This window comes from Calypte anna, chromosome 2 (assembly GCF_003957555.1).
Source record: "Calypte anna isolate BGI_N300 chromosome 2, bCalAnn1_v1.p, whole genome shotgun sequence".
Classification (NCBI taxonomy): domain Eukaryota; kingdom Metazoa; phylum Chordata; class Aves; order Apodiformes; family Trochilidae; genus Calypte; species Calypte anna.
The window spans coordinates 139,213,288-139,238,771 of NC_044245.1; the positions used below are offsets into that span (position 1 = coordinate 139,213,288).

Genomic DNA, 25,484 nt, shown 5'->3' on the forward strand with positions numbered 1-25,484 from the left:
ACGCGAGGGCGCTGCACTTGCGAAAGACTGAAAAAACTTTTTCAGTGTCCTATTGAATTATGTTGTAAACCTGCTTGGCTGATACCACATTATCTTATAAATTTATTTTTTTTTTTATAAGACGTGGCCATCACTTTATTACCCCCCACTGACCGCGCCCCACTCCCCTGTTCTGGCCGGGCCGTTCGCGTGGCCCCCTCAATAAAACCACAACTCCCGGCAGGCACTGGGGCTGCCGCCCCGGGCAGTTCCATTCCCGAGCAGGCCGATATCTAGGGGGGGGGAACTGCCTCTTCCCTCCCACTGCCGTCCCTTGGCGGAGCAGCAGCGGGACTGCACCATGTGTGCGGGCTCCCCCTCGCCGCGGCGGCCGTTGGAGGAGCCCTGAGGGGAGGCGGCGAGCGCGGGAGCGGCGGCAGAGCGGGGATGGAGCGCTGCGACCTGAGCGGCCGTCAGCAAGGAGCCATCTGGCACCGCAGGCCCGGACCGGGGGCGCGGCGGGGGTAACCGGGGGCGGCGGGGCAGGGGCGGCTCCGCGCAGCGCTGCTGCTTCAGCTCGCAGGCAGGGCTGAGTGCCGGGCTGTGCCCAGCGCTGCGCTGTGGAGGAGAGGCAAAAGGAGCGGGCAAGGCGAGGGGAGGGGACAGAAAGGGGCAGGACCAGCGGGAGTTCAGCCGCTACAGCCCGGGGATGCCCGGTTAGATAGCGGGGCAAAACCTGCCCGCTGAAGGTGGAGCAGGACCTCGGGGAGGCTGTGGAACTCCCGTGCTCAGAGATGCTGAGGAGCTGACTGGCCGAAGGCCCTGTGCAACTCTTCTGATTTATTTTTGTTATTTAATTGTACTGAGCGAAATACCCCAGGCAAAATCCCAACAGATTTTAATGAAACTGTTAAATACCAGGAAAATCTTCTCTGGTTTTCCTGACTGAAGAGCAGCAGTGTGAATGACTGTCCCTTTGGAATCCCTGTGTAGCGTGTGGGGAATCTGGACGCAGCCCCGGGCACTCCTCTCACTGTTCTCTGGGTTAGAAAAGTGGGAAAGTAACTTTAGAGAGCAGTGTTGAAGAAGTCCTGGGAGGTGCTGTAACTATACTGATAGGTACCAACATTTTAGGGTATTTTTAGAACAAGGCAAGTCATGCCTTGTTTCTTTTATGACCCTAACGATATCTCTTTAATCTCATTTTTATAGCACTTTTATTACAGAAAAGAATAGGCTTAGCAGGATGAGATAAAATCAGTTTTGTCTCTAATTTGTACCGTGGCTGCATGGCCCTTCTGATACTCACACTTTGCACATGTGCCAACAGTTGAATGCAGTTCTGGGTTGCTGATTCTGCTCTCTTGGCAGCTGGTGCCTGAGATAGCTATCAGCAGCTTATATTGCCATGGTCACAGTCCTCTGCATGTGCCCTGTAGCATTTAATCATCCTGGCAATATCCTGTACAATTTTAGACTCTAAATTTACATCCAACTGATGATATAAAATAACTGGTAGGACCAGTGTTTTCTGAGAAATCCAGGTGTAGTAGCAGATCTCCCAAACCTTAATGTCTCACTTCCTGGAAAAGCCTTCTTGTGACCTATTCTGCACATGGGCTTTGGTTCTGAATACATTTTATTTTATACTAAAAGCATGGTACAAGGATAGAATGCTAAAAAGCAGTAACTTTTGTTTCATAATATCTCAAATGAATAAATATTGAAATGGCTTGCTTCGTGTTTTTTGAAGACTCTGGAAAGACTCTGGTATTAAAACTGGCTCTCCCCCTACCCTGGTCTAATCTGTCTGGTTTCTTAGAGTGATTCATGGCTTCTCAGTTTTCTTTATGGTAATAATGAAGAGCCAGGTTCCTTGCTGAGTGCCAAACTGGGCATTCAGATACATTGGCAGATGATACATCAGCATACACATTAATCTTATTTGTTAATAATGTAATTAAAAATCAAGTAACAATGAGCCAAGTGAAAGGATCATTAATGTTGGATTTCCCCCATCTGCTTTACGTGTCTCCTAACTTCCTTCCAACATACTTAATGTCTTATTTTGCTTAGTATAATTTTTATATCAAAAATACAGATTTTTCATAGAATACTATGAATGATGAGAATTGCAAAACCGTAAGCTAGGAACATGTTAGCCCTGGGTCTTGGAGGAAATGTGTGATAATAAAACAGTTCTAAGTGTGGTTGTTCTGGTTGCTTTTTTCTCAGAGTTATAGTAAACATAATTCATAGCGTCAAAGGATACCACTCAAAGACAATACATTTTCTGAATGTGGCTTTTGACAGTACTGGAGATTCTCTACTTGCTGGAGACCACCAAGGGAATATATATGTTTTTTACTTGAATGGCAACAGGTAAGGGTATTTCCATCAACACATTTTAATTGTCTTGACCTGTATAACAGTTAGAGGCACTTGCCTACACAGTATGCCACTGGTCTGGTTTTCACCCTCAGTTTTCCATGGATGTGGAAATAGATAGTGGTTTTCTCAGAACTGAAACAGCAAGCCCCTTTAGGCTCTGTAAATATTATTTTATTACTTTAGCTGCTTGAGAAGATCAGTAGTTTGTAACTCTGAACTGAGCAAACAGGAGTTTCGTAGAACTCAAGTGATTAAATACTAACACAAGAAGTCATTGTTTGAACAGTTTCAATCCGTTAATAATGTGAGTCTTGAATAACAATAAATTAGACCTACTATTGTCATTTGTAGAATTAATCAGTCTTTTCAATCTTACAGTCTTTTTCAATCTTATTGAGTTTCAATATTTTTATATTTATCATAAGTAGCTTTGATTTCTTTGCTTCCATGTGTGGTTTTTTTTTTGCTCTCAGTAAAATTCATTGAAACTGCCTAAGTTGTTGCCTCATGTGACATCATGAACCAGAGTTTCATGACACAATGAGAAAATATATTTTTAAATAGGTTCAACCTTGTTCAGCGAACAATGCAAGCTTCCACTGCCTTGGCATTTAATCTTCGCAGAAAGACAGAATTCCTGGTGGCTCTGGCAGATTATTCCATCAAGTGCTTTGATACAGGTAAGGAAAAATGTAAATGCTTACCATATAATTTTATATGTTCATTATAATAGTACTATATACCATTGCTTAGCAATTTTATTACTATATAATCTGTATAATTGTAGTCTTGATCTCAAATATTATCTTACTATAAAATCTTATTATGTATTTATTATCATCTGTTCTTCCAAAAAAAAAAAAAAAAGTTTGAGCCCATGTGTTATAGTCCTGTGAGTAAAGGGACTCTTTTCTTTGTTATTTTCTTTTTCTCACTGTCACAGTGTCTCACTGTTTCTCACAGTGTCTGGCTAACTAAGTCTAGCACAGGGTTGCAATTATGCATGTTACCTTTTTAAAAGTAATAATGTATATACTTGCTTTGAAGAAGGTGGTAGATGTAAAATCAAACAAATAAATTGTTGGGATGCAACTGAACCAATTATTAACTGTATTTACAGTAACATTTTAACAAAGTGACAATATTCAGTAAAACAACTGACAGTACTTTTTGAGTATTCGGATATATCTGTGTCCTTGTTCAAACATGATATCTAATGTAACTTCACAGACTGGTTGCGTGTCTCTTGATTAGAAGTTAAAATAGTGAAAGGCAGTGGCAAGTAATTCTTAATAAATTCATCTTAACCTACAAAAAAATGCAGTTACAGTGTCTCATATAATCTGGGTTTAAATCTTTAAACAGCCATAGGAATGAAGGAATGGAGAAAGAAATAGCTAAGCCCATCCTCTGTGCTTTTTTTCCTCCTTTCAACCACAATAAGTCCAAACTTAGATTTTGGATGCACTTAGAGAAATCTTCATAATTATTCCACAGTGTCCTGCATGTTTACATGGTGCTGAATCCAGTTACCAAGTTATACTGCAGAGTGCTTTAAAATATAAATGCTCTTTGCAGAAGTCAGTATTGGGTGAACTATCCTTACAGTGCATTAGATAATATTTAGTTGTTGGGCTCCATCCCCTGCTTTAGCAGCTCTAATCCCAAGTCATCCTCCCAGGTGACAGTGGCTTTAAGCACTCAGTTTTTTGTAAGCCCTGCAGAAGGTTTCACTGTTGGGCTTTATGAGCTGCTTTATATCCATTTCCCATCTCTTGCCACAGCAGCAGGTCAGCTGGAACCACCAGGCAAGCTGCCCAGAGTAAGTAGTGTAATTGCCACAAATAGAGTTTGGTTGCTGAGGGAAGATTAGTGGTCACGCAGTCACCAGTGGGAGGCAACATAGTCAGAGGAGCCATTTCCCTAGTATGCAGTACACAGCATAAAAATGTTTTGGACTCTTAAAAGAATTAATGAGGTGTTGCTTTCTGACTGTGCCTTCCTGTAGTCATAGCCTGTTGTCATTAAACCTTTCTTCCTTGCACCTGTAAATAGCTGTGTAATCATTCATACAGACTGTCCACAAGTCAAAACAAGTGGAGAGTTCTTGCCAGAACATTCAATCTCAACTTCTAGAAATTCCTGCAGATGTTCACATCAGATAATCTGCCTACAGTAGGGCGTGCTGAGCTCACCTGATCACTGTATTCATGACTTTTTAAGATTGATTCTCAGACTAAATTAAACAAGCCTGTGCAAGTTGTCTTTCTGTGCAGAAGTTGAGAATAAGTTATGAAATCTGTTACTTGGAGGTGAGGAAATGGTTATGCTTCTCTAAGGTATAATAACTACATGAAGACTGATACCTTTGTTTCCTGTTAGCTGAGTTGTGATGTTAAATGGCCGTGTACTAGACGTGCTTAAAAGTCTCTTTCCCAGCATAGTGTTGGCAACATAGAGTAAAATAGTAATTGCTTCACTTTGAATGGCTCTCATATCCTTTTCATTTTTTTCATCAACTCTTGTAGAAACCAAGGAGCTAGTTAGCTGGATGAGGGGACACGATTCTTCAGTGTCTTCCATCTCTGTCCATGGCTCAGGCAGGTATGCCATCACTACATCCACTGATACAGCTCAGCTGTGGGACTTGGACACCTTTCAAAGAAAAAGAAAGCTGAATGTTCATCAGTCTGTGGGCATACAGAAGGTGAGTAGAGAGCAATTGCTAAGGAGTGAACAAGCATACTTCAGCAGAAATTGCACTGCAGAATCACAGTGCTTGAGAACACAGCCCAGTCTTTTTTGTGTTCTTTGGACATATCTACTTAACTGTCATCCTATCACATCACCCAGACCTCTGGAATAATCATGCAGTAGTTGCAAAGATCTGCTGGGAACTTTTGAGGGAAATTTATATGAAGATCCTCAAACTTGGTTGGATATGACCTTGACTAACCCAGTTGAACCTGGCAGTTGGAACCATCTTCTAGATTGACCCTGCTTTGACCTAGGGGTGGGCTCAAAGGACCTCCAGAGATTGATTCCATCATCTGATTTAAGGATGATACTCTGATACCCTGATTTAAGGATGATACTCTGATTTAAGGATGTTGCTAAAAGAACAGTTTTGGTGTCATAATGGTAACTTCAAACATTTACCACCATCTTCCCTATTCAGCCACTTCTCCCAAAGCTGTTCTTCTTTCCATGTGCTCTGGGCACTGGATGTGGGAACAAACAAAGCTGATAAGTAGCTCAGCAAAAATTAATTGCTGGTTTTCAGCCTAGTTATTCCTTTTGTTCAGTTTGCTGCACAGACACTTGTATTGGAACAACAGAGGGGATGAGAAGGATGATGTGTTTGTGTCAGGGAGTGATTTAAATAGGTCTTCCTTAGTGTTAGGCAACATTGAACTGGCCACCAGATGTCAAACTTTGACATAAGTACTACAGAAAATAGTGACACAGTGCCTGAGCACTGCTTACACACGTGCTGCCCTGCAGTGAATAGTCTTTCAGACACCACTTCAAACCAAAGTTCTCATCAAACTGGTCACTAAAAAGCCATGCTGATTTTGCAGAGAACAAGGCTATTCATTTGAGTGCCTTCGCCATGTTCTAGGTCAGGCAGAAATTTTGTCAGCCTGAAATAGTCACCTAGCAATTACTGTGGAAGGTCCTGCATAAATTTTTGTTTGTTTGTTTTATTAAAACTGTTGTGTAATGCATGTTGCTAAAGTAATTGTCATGTTTTCTGTTCAAAGAGGGCTGCATTTCATTAGTGGACAAGATTTTTTTACTGTTTCTTTTTGTAGGCTGTGTGTAGGGGGTTGTTATTGGTAAATGACTCAGAATTTGGTAGGATCAGTGTGTTGCATAATGGAAATAACCTTTAAATCCAAAAATAATTGCAATGGTTGATTGAGTAAATAACTGTTAGGGAATCAAGATCCTGCACTTTTTGGTTTGGGTCTACCTTTTCTGATAGGGCATTATGCAAATAATCCAATTTATCTGGATTTCATTACTTAATCCCATGCCAAAATTTAAGACATAGATATAAGTGCTTTATTAAAGATCAAATTTATTATTAGACTGCAGCCCTGACTCGTTAGCCAAAGCTGGTTTGATGCTTTCTGAGCCATCACAGTAGCGTCACACCAAGCTCTGTGGTGGGATCCCAATTTATGTGTTGCAGATTTTCAAGGCCTCAAGAGACAATTCAGAGCAAAACCCTGGGCTTTGTAGCACTAAGTGTAAATCTCAGCCAGTGAGTCCTTCATGTAGTCCCTCAGCATTCAGATACCACAAGACAATTTCAGTTTAATTTTCAAAGTTGTAGGTACAGGGGAGTTGCTGAAACTTCACGTGCTGCTGCCAAAATAGAACTTCTGATCTAAACTGGTAATTTGTTATTAAGCAGGAATGTGTCTTATTACATAAAAAAATTTAAATAATGACATTTTTTCTTAATGAAAGGAAACCATGAACATGTTTGGAATAACATGTTCAAATTTTAAATATATAATTTTAATACAGTTTTTAAAATTTTAAATAAATAAGAATACATAATATTTTTTAATTTGTAGAATTTATATAGTATTTTTATATTACTTATATAAAATGTAATGTATAATTTTATATATAAATATACATATAATTTTAATATATAATAATTTTTTAAAATTGTTTTTGTCTTAATTCATCCTCACCATAAAATCTGCATTTCCTAATTGGACAATACACCACTAAGCTTTCTGCAATATTTTTTACTTTTAATAGTAATACCTAAAACTGAGGAATTTAAAGATGAATGCTTCATAGAGTGCATCTGCAGGCTCTTGGCACTGTTTGAATGCTGAAGATAGTTCTTACAAGATGCAGTGTGCAGTTGCAGAGTGAGCAGTTCTGGGTCATGTTTCCCATCCCCTCCTGCTACTGGGTTCACGTTCTCACCGTTTGTATTGCATACTCCCTGGCAGGCATCAGAAACCTCCAGGAGATGGTTTAGCACCCATAAAAATAACACAGATAAAGATGTGTGTCATGTGGGTGAGTTACACTGGCTTAGCAAAGGTACAGTTTCTGCAGGGGGGAGGAGGTCTGCCCAGGCTGTGGAAGGGAACAGGGTCCTGCTGCCTTTGGGGTCCCAGTTACAGCAGTGGCCATGCTGTGGTTTCTTGCTGTGTTTCATTCAGCCATGCACTTTGGTCCAATTTTAAGGGTACTTCCTTGACAACATACTCCTTTTTTTTTTTTTTTTTTTTTTTTTTGTCATATTCTTCCAGGTTTTCTTTCTGCCACTGAGTAACACCATCCTCAGCTGTTTCAAGGATAATTCTGTTTTTGCCTGGGAATTTGATACTCTTCACTGTAAATATCGCCTGCCTACTCCTGTAGAAGGCTCCGTGTTACTGTATAAGGTCTTTGCAGTTACCAGGTAAATTGATACTTTAAACATCCTAAAGACAAACTACAAAAATTTTAGTTTTAAACCACGTTTTCTTTCCTTATGTTTTCCTGATATTTTTTTAAAGTATTGAGCTAAATACTATGATAAACTTTTGAGCTCTGCTGTGACTGATACTTTTATTTGGGATCAATTATTACAGACCCATAGCAGTTGAAATAAAGTAAGTTTATTTTTAATGATCACAAAAAGTAAGGTTAAACTGTCCTTTACTAAAGCAAATTATATTATCTAGGAGCTGTTTTATTCTTTCAGGAGAGTGCAACAGGAATAATGACAGATTCAAAAGTGGTTTGGGGGCATAGAAGGAAATGTATGATTTCTTTCTTTTTAGCTAATACTAACTTCAGTTGTAGTATTCTGATAGAAACTTTGCCTCATCTGTGATCCAGAGATGGCCGGATTTTTGTAGCTGGTGGAAAATCAAATCATCTTCACTTATGGTGTTTGGAATCAAAGCAGTTGATACGAATAATCCAGATGCCTGCAAAAGTACGAGCTGTCCGCCACCTGGAATTCCTCCCAGACAGTTTTGATGGGGGCTCTAATCAGGTCAGTTTTTTTACAAGCTTAAGACTGGAGTATGTGTTTAGTTTATTCAACACAGGTACTTCAAGAGCTTTTGGGAGATGCTGGGGATATGGAACATCATTGCTTAATTGGATATTCCTATTGGTTTTACACTGATGATATTCATTGATTAATCCGTTTAACTTACAGATCCTTGGAGTGTTAAGTCAAGATAATATTATGAGATTTATCAATATAGAAACATGCAAGCTTATTTTTGAGACTGGGAGTGATGAAGAGGGAATTAGTACAGCAGCAATTAGCCCCAATGGACGGTATATTGCAGCAGTGATGGAAAATGGTAGCCTTAATTTATACAGTGTCCAAGCTTTGACTGAAGAAGGAAATAAGGTACAGTGTTTTGCATGTCTTAAAACAGCAGTAAATGCCACCCATTAAAATTGCTACTTGTCTTCATAACTTCCGTATTAACAGTAGTTTGCAGACGTGTTGAAGTGCCATATTTAACAATAAAAATAAAGACTTAAATGATTTGTAGAGTTCCTTTCATAGTTATTCTAGCCTGTCAGGTAGTACGATGTTTTTTAAGTATATGTGTGACTGTGTTTCTGGTGCTGGAAGTAGAGGGAAGTGGTATTTCTTCCTACCACAGTTTGTAAGGACCAATTTATCTTTGTAATGATGTTTTGGGAGAGCTGGAAACAGCATAATTGTGCTGCTTCTGTTTCCTATAGGAAATGTTTTGCAGCTGATGCTGTCTTAACTGCGGGCATGAATGGTGTTTTTGTTCCTGTGATTTTGTTCTTCTTACTGTGTTATTGAATACCAGCATTCATCATTATGGCACAATCATACTTCTAATCCTTCCTAAATAACAAACATTCTAAATACCACTTCTTATTTTATTAAAGTAATATATTAATGAGAGTCTGGTTTCTAAATCCAGAATTCCATATATATTTAATCACCATGTCTTTGAAGTAAACAGTAACCAGCTTTGGATAATGATGGAGTTGAGGCTGAGGAAGGATGTGTAAGGATGTCACACATCATTCCATTTGCACTTTTGCTGCTGGCTTGACATGAACTGAGATATCAACTTTGTTTTTTGATTTCCCACTCTCCAACATGGAATTAATACCTCCCTGACAGTGAAGACTAATTGAAGTTTTTAAAGGTCTTTTGTATTCTTTTTAACTGCTGCTATAGAAATGCAAAATATTTCAGTGACTGTGAGAAACACGCTGAAGTAAACAACCCAAACAGTACATGGTACGTGTTTATGCAGTAACAGTTATATTTTCATGTTTGCTAAACATGGAAATTACATCATGTGTAGTTGGTTTGGAAGCTACATAAACCATCTCACAATCTTTCTAGTTAATTGCACCAGTTTTATTCACTGGCATACTTCTTTAGGAGTATACCATCCATATATATTTATTTATAGTAGGAATGTGTCTCTATTCTTCTTGCTGTATCAACCAAGCTCAAAAGTATGGAATATAAAATAAACATCAAATTATAGTGTCATTTAATCTGTCTTACAAGATGCTAACCAAGATGTTTTCACTTAATATTAGCCTGCACCACCCATTTTCAAAGTTATAGAAGATGAGTCCAAGTGCACATCAGAGGCAAATAAACTGACAATGAGAGTGACCTCAGGAAGGTCAGAGCGGCCTGGGAAATCTAAAGGTGGCAAAATTGAAACCAGATTGATGAAACTGCAAGTGAATGCACCACTTGAAAATAAAAAGGTAGGAAAAAGTTGCAAATGTTTTCTTCTCCAGTCTGCAGCATTTGAATTTCATTGCAAAAAATACATAAACACTTACTTTAAGGAATGAGTTGAGGCACAGATTCACTTGGATGTTTGAGTGGAGAGGGGATTGAGAGAGTTTTAATACCATTTCCTCTTTCTGTTTAGCCCTTATTCCAGTATTAGGTGACACAGCCAGAGCTGCCTCCAGTGATCTTAGGGTACCTCTGTATTTGTTCAAGCAACCTGTGACACATTTGAGTATTTGCTGTATCTGATCTGCTTCCCTTTTATCAAATTGGCACCTCTAAGATGTCTGCCTATGAGACATTTGTTTACTAATTACTTAGAAAATGCATCACTGTTACATTTATTTTCCTGCTGTCATCACTGTGCCATCTTCTCTCTGTTTTTATTTTGCTACTGTTATATATATATATTCTCAAATACATACATACATATATACCCACATATCTATCCTCCTGTAACATCCATCACGGTACTACCTATTTGATATGTCAATATTCTCTGTGGTTTGGCTATATCCAACATTTAATTCTATATAGTTCAGTCAGTCAGGGTCTGATTTGCTTCTGGCTGAAATCCATGGCAGCTGTTTTTTAAGTTCAGTAGATAAGTGATTGAATTATTTTTTTTGTTGTTGAAATACTTAGGATTATGTAACAGATTATTTATTAATGTACACAGTATTTATTTATTTAAATATTATGTTGGTAACAAGCATCTTGCTACTATTAATCAACTGGAGTGTGAGGACAGAGATTATGAAAGAGAAATGCTTACATTTATTGTTGATCCCCTATTTTGTAGAACGAATTGCCTGGTGGATTAAACAAGAAACGTCTGCAGGCCTTACTGAAAGGATTTGGAGAATATCCAGCAAAATACAGGTGTGTTTGTGTGTATGTTCCTGCTTGCACAAAATAAAATTGTTTTCATTGGGCCATGAAAGAGAAGCTGCCCAACTAAGTCTGTGTTTTAATTGCAGGATGTTTGTGTGGCGTTCCTTATTACAACTTCCTGAAAACCATTTGGCTTTCAGTAGCCTAATAGATAAGGGTATCCACAGTGCATTTGTGAATATTCAAAATGAGTATCCCATCAAAAGTAGGAAACTGCTGAGAGTCTTACAGAGGTAAAATATATATTTATGTTTATTTAAATATTACAGATTTTTATTTCATGTAGTGATCTGGAATGTTTCCAATAGCTGAAATCAGCTTTAAGGAAAATACTAAAATTAAATAGCAGTGCCCTTATGCAATTTTGTTTGGTCATTTTTAGAATCATGCATCTCTTTTGAAGTTCATAATCTTTCTATGTTGTGGTTCTAAAATGCATATTTTATTATTTTTCATTTGGTTTGGATCAATGTTCTCTAAACCTTTTTTTTGCCTTTGTGTTAGGACCTTATCAGCTCTAGCTCACTGGTCTGATATCTTTGCCGAGACACCTTATATTCCTTTGCTAGCATTTCCATTTGTAAAATTATTCCAGAACAACCAACTGGTTTGCTTTGAAGTTGTTGCAACAGTAGTAGGTAAGCAATGATTTAAAATGTGCTGCAATATATTTAAGCTTTCCCATGCAAAAGAGATTTTCCTGATTAAATGAATAAGCTCTTTCCTCAGAGGTGACCCAGCTCTCATCTGAAGGTGTTCTGAGAGATTAAGATGTAACAACTGCATGCTTAAAACCAAACCCTGCCTGTAAATAAAACAATATATTAGACTTCCTTGTTTCTAGCAAAAAGTTAGCAGTATAACAGTATTTGTGAAGTCTGATCAACAAAACTAAATGTATCTAGCATAATCATAACAACTAAAATCTCTGAGAGGTGGAAAAAGTAGTCGTACTCAATACCCTCACCCACTGCCAGTCAAAAGGGAATGATTGCTTTTAAGGTTTCACTGCGTTCAGTTGCCCTAAGCATGTGGCAATTCAAAATTAGACATGTGGCTGAAAGCTGGCTCTGGCTGTCTTCTGAAGAAACATTCTAAATTAAAGTGCTTTACACTTCAATTACTTGTTGCAGCTGCTGCTAAGTCTACAGAAGATATGTGCTGCCAAGCATACATGCCCACTTTGCAGACACATGCTGTTAATGAATAACTATCCAAGTTTACTGAAATTATTATTAGTATGATAAAAATGACTTGATGCAGGCTCTGGTTTTATGGGACAGAAATACCAGTTTAAGTATTCCCATCTGCCTCCAACCACTTAGTCCCACAGTACTCAGACTTTTTTTCATTTTAATTTTGAGTCAGATTAGTTCTCCAGTTTAGTTTTCAGTCTGCTGACACAAACACTCATACCAGTGCAGCTGGAGGAGCAGTGTACTCTGGGAATGGTTTAGGAATAAATGCTGTGAAAGAGGGCATATCTTAAATAGGTTTTGCTACCTAAAACTGCTTTTTAAATTCATAGCCTTTATAACCAAACCTTAAGCTCAAGAGTCCATCACTCTGGACTACACTGAATTGCATTGGGCTTTTTTTTTCTTTCAGTTAATTTTTGTCAGCACTGGTTTGAGTACTTTCCCAATCCTCCAGTTACTGTCCTTAGTATGATGGAAAATGTTTTGGCACATCATGACAAAGAACTACTTCACCATTTATTAAAATACAGTGTGACTTCACAGGTAATATTCTAAGCAACTCCATTATATGAAATGTCATAGCAGTGAATGGTAGTGCACAAGTCTTTTATTTTGAAATAATTCTTCTTTAAGGGAGTTTTTATTAAATGAAAGTGAATTATATGGGAGTGTAAAGAGTATATCATTGCTTTCCCACAGCCTTCCTTTTTCCATGATCATGAATTTCACATGCCACTCTACTTCTTAGAGGTCCTTTGCAAGTCCATGTTGCTTGAAGATCTACTCATCAAATTATTAATGTACTTCTTTTGTGTTTTTTCTAAGTGGACACAGGTGTAATGAATGTTTTGTAATCTTTATAATTAGGAACTATTTTAGCTTCATAAATCTAAACAGAAGATTTAGACATCCAGTGAAATAAGATGTTTATTTTTAATTACCTCATATTATTTTTTTAAGTTTATTGTGGATGGTAAAACTTACCTGTAAATATTCTGGCTTAGTTCCTGTTTCTTTCATAAATAAATCTGTGGAATAAGGCAAGAAAGCTTCATATTATTTCTTTAAAAGGATTGCTAAAATTGTACTAATGGGCTGTTTAACCAATTTCCCCAAATGATGTAGGTATATGCGTGGCCTCTCTTAGAAACACTGTTCTCTGAAGTTCTAACAAGAGAAGAATGGCTGAAAGTCTTTGACAATATCTTCTCCAACCATCCTTCCTACCTTCTAATGATTGTTGTTGCCTATATAATTTGTTCCAGAGTTCCATTGCTTCACTGTAATCAAAGAGCAGATTTTGAGGTAAACATCTTCATATTTGAGTCTTACATGACAGTGTACATAGAGAGAGATGTAAAACGTTGGATCGGTTGTTACAGAGGTTAGGAGCAGATATTTCATTTCCACACTAAGAAATCATTATGTGTTTCTGAATGTCATCTAGCAGCTGGCAAATATACAATAAATTAGTAAAATATTGATCATTTTCCTACAGCTTCATGCAATGAGATGTGTAAAAGCTTTCATGAGCCTTATAGTGCCACTAAAAGCTGTCTTTGTCAATAGTTTATCAACCACAAAATAATTCTGCCTCTTTGTTGGGGATCTAGTGTGGACTTCTGTCTGTGGAGACAAGACAGTTATTCTGTGTGTTTTTGTGTTCAGATCTGCAAAATTAGGCAGTATTATTTGATGTTTTCTGAAGTGAAATTAAAATGTTTCCTACTGTTTAGCTTTCCATGAGTCGAGGAAGTTTTTTCCTATGAAAACATCTCTGTAGGCAAACAAAGTGATCCACCTTGAAAATGTGCTTGTGAGCTGTCAGCTTGACAGACATCAGACAGACAGCATTAGTGCTACATTAATAATGACAAATTTAAAGATTTTCTTGGTTAATAAGATCTTTGACAGGAAGAACAGTCCTTCAGCAGAACTTCCAAGCTCCATGTTATAACTGCAGTAGTAAAGGGAGATTTAGCCAGTGGTAGGAGTGTATCTACAGGCAGTTGGACACTGTATTCACACCTAGCTCTCCAGAGCCCCTTACACAACTCCCTTTGAAGAGAAGGAAGAGAACCAGAGCATACTTTCACAACTTCAAGAGGTTTGGGTCAAGTTCATTAGAGCTGGTGATATTTTATTAATTTATAGAGCTAATTTAATAATCCCTTTTAAAACCAACTTTTGGGCCAGAGGAGGTTCAGATTAGATATTAAAAGACACTTCTTCACTGAAAGGGTTATGAAACAACTGGAACAGGTGGCCCAAGAAGGCTGTTGAAATCCCATTTCTAGAGCTGTTTAAAAGACATGCAGATGTGGTGCTTAGGAACATGGTTTAGCACTGAACTTGGTAGAGTTAGGTTAATGGTTGGACTCAATGAACTCAAAGGTCTTTTCCAGCTGAAGTGATTCTGTGATTCTGAGTCTATAATATAGATCTTGCTAATTTACCTAATTATTCCCAAATAGGTTTATTAAAAATTGCTTAATCTTTTGTAGAAGGTAAATGGAATCATGTCTTTTACAGTATTTCTTTCACCATCGTAACAACCTGGACATCAATGCTGTGATTAAGGAAGCTTACCATCTGATGGAGACTACACCACTGGATATCCATCCACAGCAGATGCTTAATGACTTCATACCACTGACGAAAGGACAGTACCCTGTATTTAATAAGTATCCCAAGTTCATTGCAGATTATCAAACTCAAGAAGTGGAAAGGATCAGACAGGATGAAATTGAATACTTACGAGAGAGGTATAAATGGGAAAGTTGAAGATTGTGTCAGACTGGGAGGGACAGGAAACAGTTGGCTTTTTGTACTGTGAACTGTATGCTTGAGAAGAGTTAATTAAGAGAATTAGGGAGATTACTTTAAATAGCTGCTAAAAGATAAATTATTCAGATTGACACCTTTTTAAGTTAAATTGGCAGTCTTAAAAATACATGTTTGTTAGTTTGCAGAAAATATTTGGCCTCAAGTCTTTAAATATGAAAGCTTGTAAACTGGAGCCTAAATCTCCACTGACCTTGTGGTATCCAAGGAGTTGGACTGGAGTTCTTTCTTAGCTTGCTACTAAAAACAGTGGGTACCATGATGCCACAGCAACTTTAGAAACTTTTTTGTTATGAATGTGTGGAAGACAATATACTTTATCAGCACGTAAAGGGGATACCATACTCTTATATGACATCTCATTTCAGCAGTTCTTTGCTAGTACAGTCATCAATTTATGAGTAATCAATTCATTTCTTGATACTTGGCTTCAATTATTAACATGCCATCTCCTTCTATTAAGACATTTAGCACATGAATTAGAAGCTAAAGCACAGGAACAGAAAGCAGAAGATGAAACTTGGAATCGAAAGCAGGAGTTACTTAGAGAAGCTGAAGAGCAGAGGCGAAAAATGCTGCTGGAAGAAGAAAAGCTGGCAGAACAGAGGAAGAGGTATTACAATATGAGAAGAATTAGGGGCCTGACTGCTACATCCTGCTATTATAATTTTACCCACAAGTGAAGGAGAAATCAGCACTATTTTTTATCAGTTGTAATGTGGGATAACAGTGCGGTCTGGTGGGAGTGAAGCTATCTGGGTTGTATTTCTGCCTTCCTTGCCCGAGGGAATACAGCAAATTAGAGGCCCAGTCATTTCATATTTTTGTCTCAGCTCTCAGCCTTTTGTCTGGTTTCTTCAGACTGTGAATGCTATTAAGCTGTCAATTTCTGCATGTTTGCACTTTGTGACTTCAGACTTGCACTGTGGGCAGACTCACTCTGCAAATATGGGTTACTTATAGTATCAGTGCTGCATCTACATTTTCTTGTATTTTTAGTGGATTTAGAAAAAAAATAGACTGCTTTCTGTATCAAAAGCTGAGCAAAGAGCTGTGATAGTACTGAAGCTGAACTGTTGGTTTGTCCATTTTGCATCTGTAAAAGTTCAAGAGAATTTCAGCATCTCCATAGTTTTTAAGATCAACTACAAGTAGTCACAGAATCATTTAGATTGGAAAAGACCCTTAAGATAATCAAGTCCAACCATTAAACTAATTCTACCAAGTACACTACTAAGCAATGTAGCTAAGCACTGTGTCCACAGAAACTTCTCCTAAACCCCTGTAACCTACAAAGTTAAGTTTGCAGGTTTTTCTAAAAGAGGGCAATGGGCTTTGCAAGGTAATTCTTGAGTTTGTGACTTTGTTCCTTGAGAGAGTTTGGTATTTTCTAAATAAACATAGTACTAACTTTGTGCAGAAAGAGATGCCAGGACACCAGTAGTTATTCTAAGGAATAGTTTCCTCTTCTGGATCATTGCAGTGGTAAACTGGGGCTTAATAAAGTAGGACGGAAACAGGGCACACCATTTCATAAGCATAAATGGGGACGTTACCCTTTGAGGTTGGCTGTGTGTCTATGAATTTAATTTTGTCTTGTAAATGAAAACTGGACATTTTAAAGTAATGAAAAGAACTCTCTAAGGTGTGTAAGTTAAGAGATTAGCTCATAGTAGCTGGTACGTGGATAACTACAGTGCAAGTATGTGCTCGTTGGTACTGCCTTTTCATATACACAAATTACATTATTTCTGTTTGTTTTGGCTTTGAAGACTTGCTGCTGTGAAAAGAGAACTTAGAGTAAAGGAATTACAATTTCTGGATGCTTCAAGAAGGCATTTTCTGAAACACCAGCAAGATCAGCATCAATCAGAACTGAAACGTCGGGATGATGAAATTGCAAGAAAGGCTGAGTATTGCTCAAACAATTATTTTCTCGAAGGTTTGTTTGTGAAAGTATATAAGGAAAGAAGTTGATATACTGGGATTTGTGAGGTTTATGCCTCACAATGCCTAGAGGTGTATTTAGCATGAGATGGACTGTTTCAAGTGGTAAATGCTTAATTTAACAGTTTTATTTGGCATTTACTGTGTTGCACTGTCTTGCTTTAGCTGAAAAAATTCCTGAGAAAAGCCAGATTCATCTGTATATTGGCAGTGGTGAAAAATATAATTAATTCCTTAAAGAACTAGTTAATTCTCAGCTGTCTGTGGGTTTTATGTCCAGATTGCAGATTAACTCTGCTATTGATAGAGTCTCTGCAGCAGCCTCTGGCCAGGCGTGGCTCTGCTTCTGTGACTGGCTTGAGCACCATGGCACATAGGTGCCAATAATGGAAACTTTGGAACCTTGGGGGGCACAAATTGAGCCTTTGAAGGACCATTCTTCGTGTCTCATAACCACACTTGAGAGTCCAGTGCAGTTGTGTGTTTTTTTCCACAGTCAGGGCACTGAGAGATTCATTAGCTGCAGCTCAGCCTAGGTTCTGCCAGGTGCAAAGTGGACACTTCTCTATCTGTGTACTGTCCTCTGCAGCATTTCTGGGCTCAGAGATTCCTTATTCAGTGCTGCACTGCACCTGGCAGGTCACTAGTACTGGATCAAACTTGACATTCCCCTAATATGCTTGGCTGGAATCAAAAACATTCCTGTGCTGCTTCTCCATCTTTTGATATGCAGTGCTTTCCATTGTTCATGGTGTGACATCAGATTTAACTAGAATTAAGAAGCAGGGTGGGGCTTGGGGTTTTGGTCATTCTTCTTGATAATGTTTTTTAAGGGAGAAGAATTTCTCCTTTCCTGTATGTTCATGTGTTTGTTTCTCTTCTCCCCAAGGTGTCCATGAGAGAGCAGGAAACAGCTGCTGCTGCTCAAGATGTAGAAGTACAACAGATGCAACTTGAATCACAAAGACAGCTTTTTGAACAGGTAATTATTAGGGAACTCTGCAGATTGTTATTTAATGATCCTTCCTTTTCACTTCACAGATTCGGTTGTAGCTCATTCAACCAGATTTTGTGAGATAAAAGAGAGCCTTTGGTTTTTTCCCTTTATGATACCTTTTTTGTTTCAGAATAAACCCTCTGCTGAGGAAAGCATTAGTAGAATTCAGTGTTAGGTGCTTTTCTGGGAGAAAATTCCCATGTGCTCCTCATTTTATTCTTCTCCAGTGCAGAGGTGTTTGGTTGCTGCAGGGTTTAGCTGTGTGCTCAGCTGGCTGAGAGGAGCATGGAATGTGTAAATAAGAAACAAGTATGTAGCAAAATGTTCCAGATCCCTGAAACTCTCACCTTTTCATCTGTGGTATCCAGATATATCTACATTTTCTGGAGGGAATAGTATAGCAGATTGACATGGTTAATGAAAAAACATCCAATTGCCAGCAACATCATGGAGCAAAAAAGGAACAGATGATTTGTGGGGAATATGTATTTTCTTTTCTCAAAAGACTGATTTATAATTCAGAAACATTCAGTAGTAAAGAATTTTAGTTAATATTACTAGTAATGATTATAAATAATTAGTGACTGAAATGCAAGGCTGCCAGTGGAAGGCTTTAGTAATTTCCTTTTTGGTTAGAAATAGTAAGTTAAGGAATCACAGCTGCACATGCCCATCATGCATATCTGCAGAGCCTATGGAATGTGGACATCCAGACAGTTAACCCTTATTTTGAAGCATGTGTTTGCTAATATTTGACTTTCTAAAGCTTTCGGCTACCGACTTTTCATAACCCATGCTGAGCATAACCAGGATAATTTCTTTTAGCATTTATTTATTAAATACACAGACAGCTGTATTGTGGCTACATAACACAAACTAGACTAAGCTCATTTGTCTCCCAGTACTTGTAAAGTCAGCAGTTTAAGGGAACTAATTCTACAGTGATCATCCTCTTTAGGTTGGAAATACAGCAATTATTTAACTATCTGAGGATACATCTCTGCCCACAAGAGTCTGTGTAGCCAGGCTTTCCTTGCTTATGCCCTGAACAGTTTTACTGCTGTCAGTGAGGGGCTACATTCAAGCTTAGGAGGCTGAGTATGTTAACTTTGCTTCAGTACCCTGCTGACATACAGCTCAATAAATTCCTGCAGGCCTGGGAAGGGGTTGTGTCTTCTCCAGAAAACTATGTAGATGTGCACTGATGAATGTGAAGAAGTGGTGAGCGTTCAAAGTCTGTCTCAGATCTGCTGATTCATTCTACTTTACTTGGGCAAATCATCTCTGCATTCAAGCTGTAGATGTGTTTATAAGTCCCTGTACCATTAAACATTTATATTTGTGAAACATTTTGAGGTTTTGGCTCAAATGTGCCATAAAAGTGGAGAATATTTTGTGGTGGATCTAATTCATTTAACTTGGAATTCTACTTTTATGCTTCACTGTAATCCAGGGAATGGATTTACATCTGTATCAACCTGTGAGACCACTGTGATGGACTCAGGCTAAGAGTAATTCCACATGGAATAAACAGTAGGGACTATCACTTTCTTGGACAGTTATGATATCTTGATGGTTATGACAGTGGGATCAGATGGGTGGATGTATTCAAGTACTAGTTTAATGAAATATAATAAATGTTAAAGAGACTGTTACAAATGTGGGTTAGCAGCTTAGCAACAATAATTTATATTTGTGTGTTTGGCAGCATCGAATCAAAGATCAAGAGGCAATTACAAAGGAAATGAAAGAAGAGGTGGATGCCTGCAGAAGAAAGATGGATCTGGAAGATCATCATATTCAGAGACTGATGGAAAAAGATACAGAAGGAAAACAGAAATCTCAGAGGGTAAGATGATTGGTTCCTAACCCTAACACATATTTTGTGGACATTGTATGTTAACTACTTCAGGTTAATGTGAAAATATTTTCTAAATAAATCTAATTTCTAGATACCTATATTAATAAGTTATGATAGCATGTTTAAAGTTTTGAGGTTTTTAAAAAATCTGACTGGAGTGTCCAAACAGCATATGATGCTGAAATTCCCTGGGCCTGCCACAAATACTAACTTTTCTTTACTTCTCAGGAGGCATGTAAGACTCAAAAGTGCTTTTCAGAATAAGTCATGCTCCTGTTAAGGAACATGTTTTAGTGGTTAACATAATAAAACAAAAGTAAGCCTGAAGGGAACTTTCAGTTGGTAGTACTTGGCAGGAAATTCAGCCATAGAAGCTGTCTTCTAGATCACAGTAGTGAACGTGTGTATCTTGACATTCAGAATTATTCAGATTTTCAAGCTCAGAACTTGTAACTGCACAGTTGGAAAAATAGTTGCAGCTAACCCACTGCCCATATGCTTGGCATCTGCATTTATATTTTGACTAGAAATAAACATATGGGTCTGAATTTTTGTAAACAGGCTTTAATTTTTGGAAGCAGATGGATGTGGGTGGAAGTATTGGCATCTAGGTATCAATCGTATGTTAATTGCACCTGTAAATCTTCTTAAATCCATGCTAGGAAAGCAAAATCCCCAAAATTATCATGAGGGTTGATGCCTTTTTCCAAAAGATTTAAAAAAAAAACAACCAGCCAACCAAAAGAAAAAAAAATTAAGACCCTCTGTAAGGGAAATTGTAAGCAGCATGAAGAAGCAGCAGAAAAAAGCCCTGATAAGTGGGACAGCCCCTTGTATGAATGGAGGAGTTGCACTGCAGCTGCATTCTCACAGCAAGTTCATCTAACAGTGATACTGCAGAACACTTCATTTCCTCTGACCTTAGCTGCATGTGAGGCTCTGTTTCTGAAATAGAGTAAATGGAATTCTGGTAAGAAAGATGTTTTTTTAGGTGGCTGAAGAAAATTTAGCCAAGGTGCAGCAGAAACACACTGGCACTGGCTGGAGGCTGCAAGCATTGCAGAAACTCAGGCACAGTGCTGGGGACTGTGAGAAGCATTATGAAGAGATAGCCAAGCTCCTGCATGACAACAGGGTGAAGGAAGCTGAACTGCTGAAGGCCATGAGAGAAGCAGAAGAAAAAAAGGTATCTGCATTATTTCTAGGACAAATTTCAACTGTCTTTTGTCCGTAACATGGTGGAGCATAAAATGGAAAGGTATTGAAGAAGTACTGGTTTATGAATCTCCTTTGTCATTTTGACTGGAAGTTTCTGGAAGCACTAGAGCAACTTGGTGAGAATATAGAAAAGCATGTTTCTAATTCTGTGAGTTTCTCTCTTGTTTTATTTTTTCCAACTCCTTTCCCCTGGTGTTTGAATGAGAAAATTTTCAAAAAGAAAAAATCATTCATCTTAATAACATATATTCTGATTTAAAGGTGAAATTTAGTCTGTACTAATCCAAATGGTTTTACATGTTGCTTGTTCCTTGCAACGTATCTGTTGAGGACACATTTAATATCACTGTTTCACAGTGGGAAGAAATTATACGGACCAAAGACCAACTGGAGGATGAGCAGAAGGCTGCTGCTGCTACAGGTGAGCACAGGAAGCAGTTTTTAGAAGACAGAATGAATGGTGCATTAGAATTGTCTGAAAAGCTGCAAAGAGAAGATGACCATTTTGGTGAGCATCTAGATAAAGGAGTCATCATGCGTGGATGCTGGCATGAAGCCTTTGGCAACTGAATACAAATTAAGTGTCTGACATTAGGGATAAAGCTGAGGTTAAGTCTATCACATAAGTACTTTCTGGCAGTATTCTTTCTTGAAACCAATATATGAGACCAGACTTGGAAAGAGATCTCAGATTGGTATCTATCACATGCAGCAATATAGATGACATTTTTGGTAGAGCATTGGATTAGTTCAGCTTAAGCCAACCTTAGAATTGCATCCCTTGGGAGCCCTGTGTCAAATAATGTAAATAACATCAAACTCAGTGCCAACAAGTGGCTTTGCCAAGTGTGTTCACAGGAAAGACCATGTATGTGCTTTCAGAATTGACCTGTAAATCATTCTCAAGCTCTGCATTTGTGTGTTTTTGCAGGTATTTCTACTCTCCCATCTCTGCAAGGTGCTCACAACATTGGCGATTTGTGTTAAGATTAGGTGATAAATATAGCTTTGGGCAAACTTTTCAGACTTCACCCTTATTTGCCTAATGTTTTTAAAATGGAGCAATTTGCAACTGCAAATTATTAAAATGAGTGTCTCCTAAAATTGCAAGTACAAGCAGACATATTCCACATGATCTTAGTGGTCCATTTGTCAGAAGATTATTCATATAGGAATGAACAGCACATGTGGAGATGTAATTTCTTAAAATGAAATGCAGTGATGAATAGCTTTGATCCATAGACTAGAAAAATTGACTTCTCATTCTGAGCAAATTGTACTTGCCATTAGTTGGAGTGAGTGATGGTTCCAGTTTTGCTTCCTGGAGAAAAAGTGGTTCACCTCAAGCTAGAATTCACTAGAAATTTAAACACTTAATTTACAAAGAATCATTCTCTCCCTTTCCCACAGAGAGACTGCATGACTTAAAGGCTGGAGGTACAGAGAGAGGAGTAGAACTTCACCAGGTGCCAAGGTCTGGAAACATCTATCTGAATGATTTTTTTGCATCAGAATCATCATCACACAGTAAGTTTCTAAGTTTCTAAGTTTCTCTTACATTTAATTTCAGACGCATTACTGGAACACCTCACTGGTGTTTAGTGGATAGTAAACCAGTTTGTTGTTGTATTCTATTCCACACCTAAAAGCTGTCTTCACCACCAGCACAGGTAGAAAGCACCTGAAGTGTGTCACATTATGAGAACAGTCATGTTAACCTCAGCCTAGTTTACACCCATTTTACCTGGGATTTCTCTGGCTTCATAGTTATGTATGAATTTGAGGATGTTGGGAAGATGAAGAGCATTCCTTCATCAAAATCATACTGAGAGTTAAAGACAGGAATAAATGTGTAATAATTTCCTCTGGGCTGTCCTAGCCATTATGGCCAGTGAAAACACATTTTAAAATCGCATGCATCTTGCATACAGAAGTGTATGAAACAGGAAACATGTCCTGTGGTCCTGCCCCAGGAACCTATCAGCACCAAACCCTTTTGTAACAAAACAGTTACCACTCTCAATGAACTTAGGAGGCATTTTACTTGCTTTTACAGATCTTAGGGCTGTCTTGCATACAACAGTACTAATAAACCAGCGGGAGGTATCAGTTTTGCAATAAGCACTTATGGTATTTATGTAAAACAGTTGTAATATTAAGCTCGAGTTTCTAACACTCAAGTGTCTTTAGACAGAAAACGAGAAGAGCTGGCATGCCAAGAGCGGGAACTGATGGCAGAAGTCAGGCAGCTCAGACAGAAACTCATCTCACAGGCTCGAGCAAGACGTCCTCCAACCTGTTTCCAAGCTACAAAGTGGACACCTTGAGATGGTTTGCTGTGGACCTCACTTATATTTTCAAGTTATTAAGTGAAATTCTGAATATTTATAGTGTGATTAAGGACTGATCATACATTGTTTATTATAAAAGTCTGGCAATACTTTATATAAAAATAAATGCTAGCTAGAGAAATGTGTGTTGTTTATAACCACTTTATTTTCTTGGTAACTGTAATGCTATTTTTAATTCTAAAATAAACTCACTTTTTACCATTAATTTATTACACTTGCAGTTTTTGTGTAATTATTTTTTCTGGTGAATGCAATGATATGAATAAAAAAAACGCTGCTGAAATGTTGGTTTTGTCAGTGACATGTGAGTGAATTCTACACATTCCTTCAGTGAAATTCTCAATTCGAGATAAAAATCCTTTCCATTGAGAGTCAAACCCCGAAAAAAGGCTCAGAGATGCCTACGCTGAAAAAAAATAAACACACAAGGTTTTTTGCTAGCACCTTGGGCTCTATATGTACAGAACTGGAGTTTGTAAAACTGTCAGCACTGAGGCTGGGGCTACACTGGAGCATTCCCTGCCAGCGGGAGTGGGTGCCCAGTCCTGCCCTGTCCCAGTTCCAATGCCTGCCCACTGCTGGGACAAAAGGAGGACCCAGGAAACTCCAGGCCTGTCAGTCTGACCTCTGTGCCTGGCAAGGTTATGGAGCAGCTCATCCTGGGGGCAATCACACAGCACCTACAGGATGGACAGGGGATCAGACCCAGCCAGCACGGGGTTAGGAAGGGCAGGTCCTGTCTGACCAACCTGATCTCCTTTTATCATCAGGTGACTGCCTGGGGGATGAGGGGAAGGCTCTGGATGGAGTCTACCTGGACTTCAGCAAAGCTTTTGACACCATCTCCCATAGCATTCTCCTGGAAAAGCTGTCAGCCCAGGGCTCAGACAGGAGCACTCTGTGCTGGGTTAGGAACTGCTGGAGGCTCCCAGAGAGTGGTGCTGAATGGTGCTGATCCAATTGGTGGCTGCTCACCAGTGGTGTCCTCCAGGGATCAGTGCTGGGCCCAGTTCTGTTTAATATCTTCATTGGTGATTTAGATGAGGAGATTGAGTCCATCATCAGCAAATTCACAGAGGACACTAAATTGGGGGGGAGTGTGGATCAGCTGGAAGGCAGGAGGGCTCTGCAGAGGGACCTGGACAGACTGGAGAGTTGGGCTGATTCCAACGGGATGAGGTTCAACACGGCCAAGTGCCGGGTCCTGCACTTTGGCCACAACAACCCCATGGGGAGCTCCAGGCTGGGCACAGAGTGGCTGAGAGCAGCCAGGCAGAAAGGGACCTGGGAGTCTGGATTGACAGGAAGCTGAACATGAGCCAGCAGTGTGCCCAGGTGGCCAAGAAGGCCAATGGCATCCTGGCCTGGATCAGGAACAGCGTGGCCAGCAGGAACAGGGAAGGGATTCTGCCCCTGTACTCAGCCTTGGTGAGGCCACACCTCGAGTACTGTGTCCAGTTCTGGGCCCCTCAGTTCAGGAAGGAATTGAGGTGCTGAAGCAGGTCCAGAGAAGAGCAAGAAGGCTGTGAAGGGATCCAGCACAAGTCCTGTGAGGAAGGGCTGAGGGAACTGGGGGTGTTCAGTCTGGAGAAGAGGAGGCTCAGGGGAGACCTCATCACTCTCTACAACTCCCTGAAAGGAGGTTGGAGACAGGGGGGGGTCAGGCTCTTCTCCCAGGCTGCTACCAGTAAGACAAGAGGGCATGGACTTAAGCCCTGTTACAGGAGGTTTAGGTTAGATATTAGGAAAAAATTCTTTACAGAGAGGGTGATTAGACATTGGAATGGGCTGCCCAGGGAGGTGGTGGATTCTCCGTCCCTGGAGGTTTTTAAAATGAGACTGTGGCACTCGATGTCATGGTCTGGTAACCACAGTGGATTAAGGGTTGGACTTGGTGATCTCGAAGGTCCTTTTCAACCCGAATGATTCTGTGTTTAAGTGCAGCACTCCGCGGCCCTGCCCGCAGCCCACCGCAGTAGCGGGGCCCATTCTCCCCCGTGCCCACTGCTGA

At 39.1% G+C, this 25,484-nt stretch overlaps 1 protein-coding gene across 1 annotated transcript; it reads left to right on the forward strand.

Moving 5' to 3' along the window:
* The first annotated feature begins 422 nt into the window (after positions 1-422).
* Positions 423-23,660, forward strand: TBC1D31 (TBC1 domain family member 31). Its single transcript, XM_030445241.1, has 22 exons — positions 423-503; positions 2,215-2,361; positions 2,935-3,050; positions 4,899-5,077; positions 7,659-7,810; positions 8,233-8,392; positions 8,561-8,761; positions 9,955-10,131; positions 10,965-11,044; positions 11,143-11,289; positions 11,561-11,694; positions 12,665-12,798; positions 13,381-13,560; positions 14,788-15,020; positions 15,563-15,712; positions 16,872-17,007; positions 17,936-18,028; positions 19,752-19,892; positions 20,896-21,090; positions 21,480-21,630; positions 22,533-22,649; positions 23,304-23,660. Exons 1-22 carry the CDS (start codon positions 427-429, stop codon positions 23,447-23,449), a joined length of 3,246 nt encoding a protein of 1,081 aa, XP_030301101.1. The 5' UTR covers positions 423-426; the 3' UTR covers positions 23,450-23,660.
* Positions 23,661-25,484: the final 1,824 nt, after the last annotated feature.

Excerpts from the sequence above, each read along its gene's own strand:
- TBC1D31 (XM_030445241.1), top strand. The coding sequence starts at position 427 with ATGGAGCGCTGCGACCTGAGCGGCCGTCAGCAAGGAGCCATCTGGCAC. Across the intron at positions 7,811-8,232 it reads AAGGTCTTTGCAGTTACCAG|AGATGGCCGGATTTTTGTAG; the intron begins GTAAATTGATAC and ends TCTGTGATCCAG. Across the intron at positions 15,021-15,562 it reads ATTGAATACTTACGAGAGAG|ACATTTAGCACATGAATTAG; the intron begins GTATAAATGGGA and ends CCTTCTATTAAG.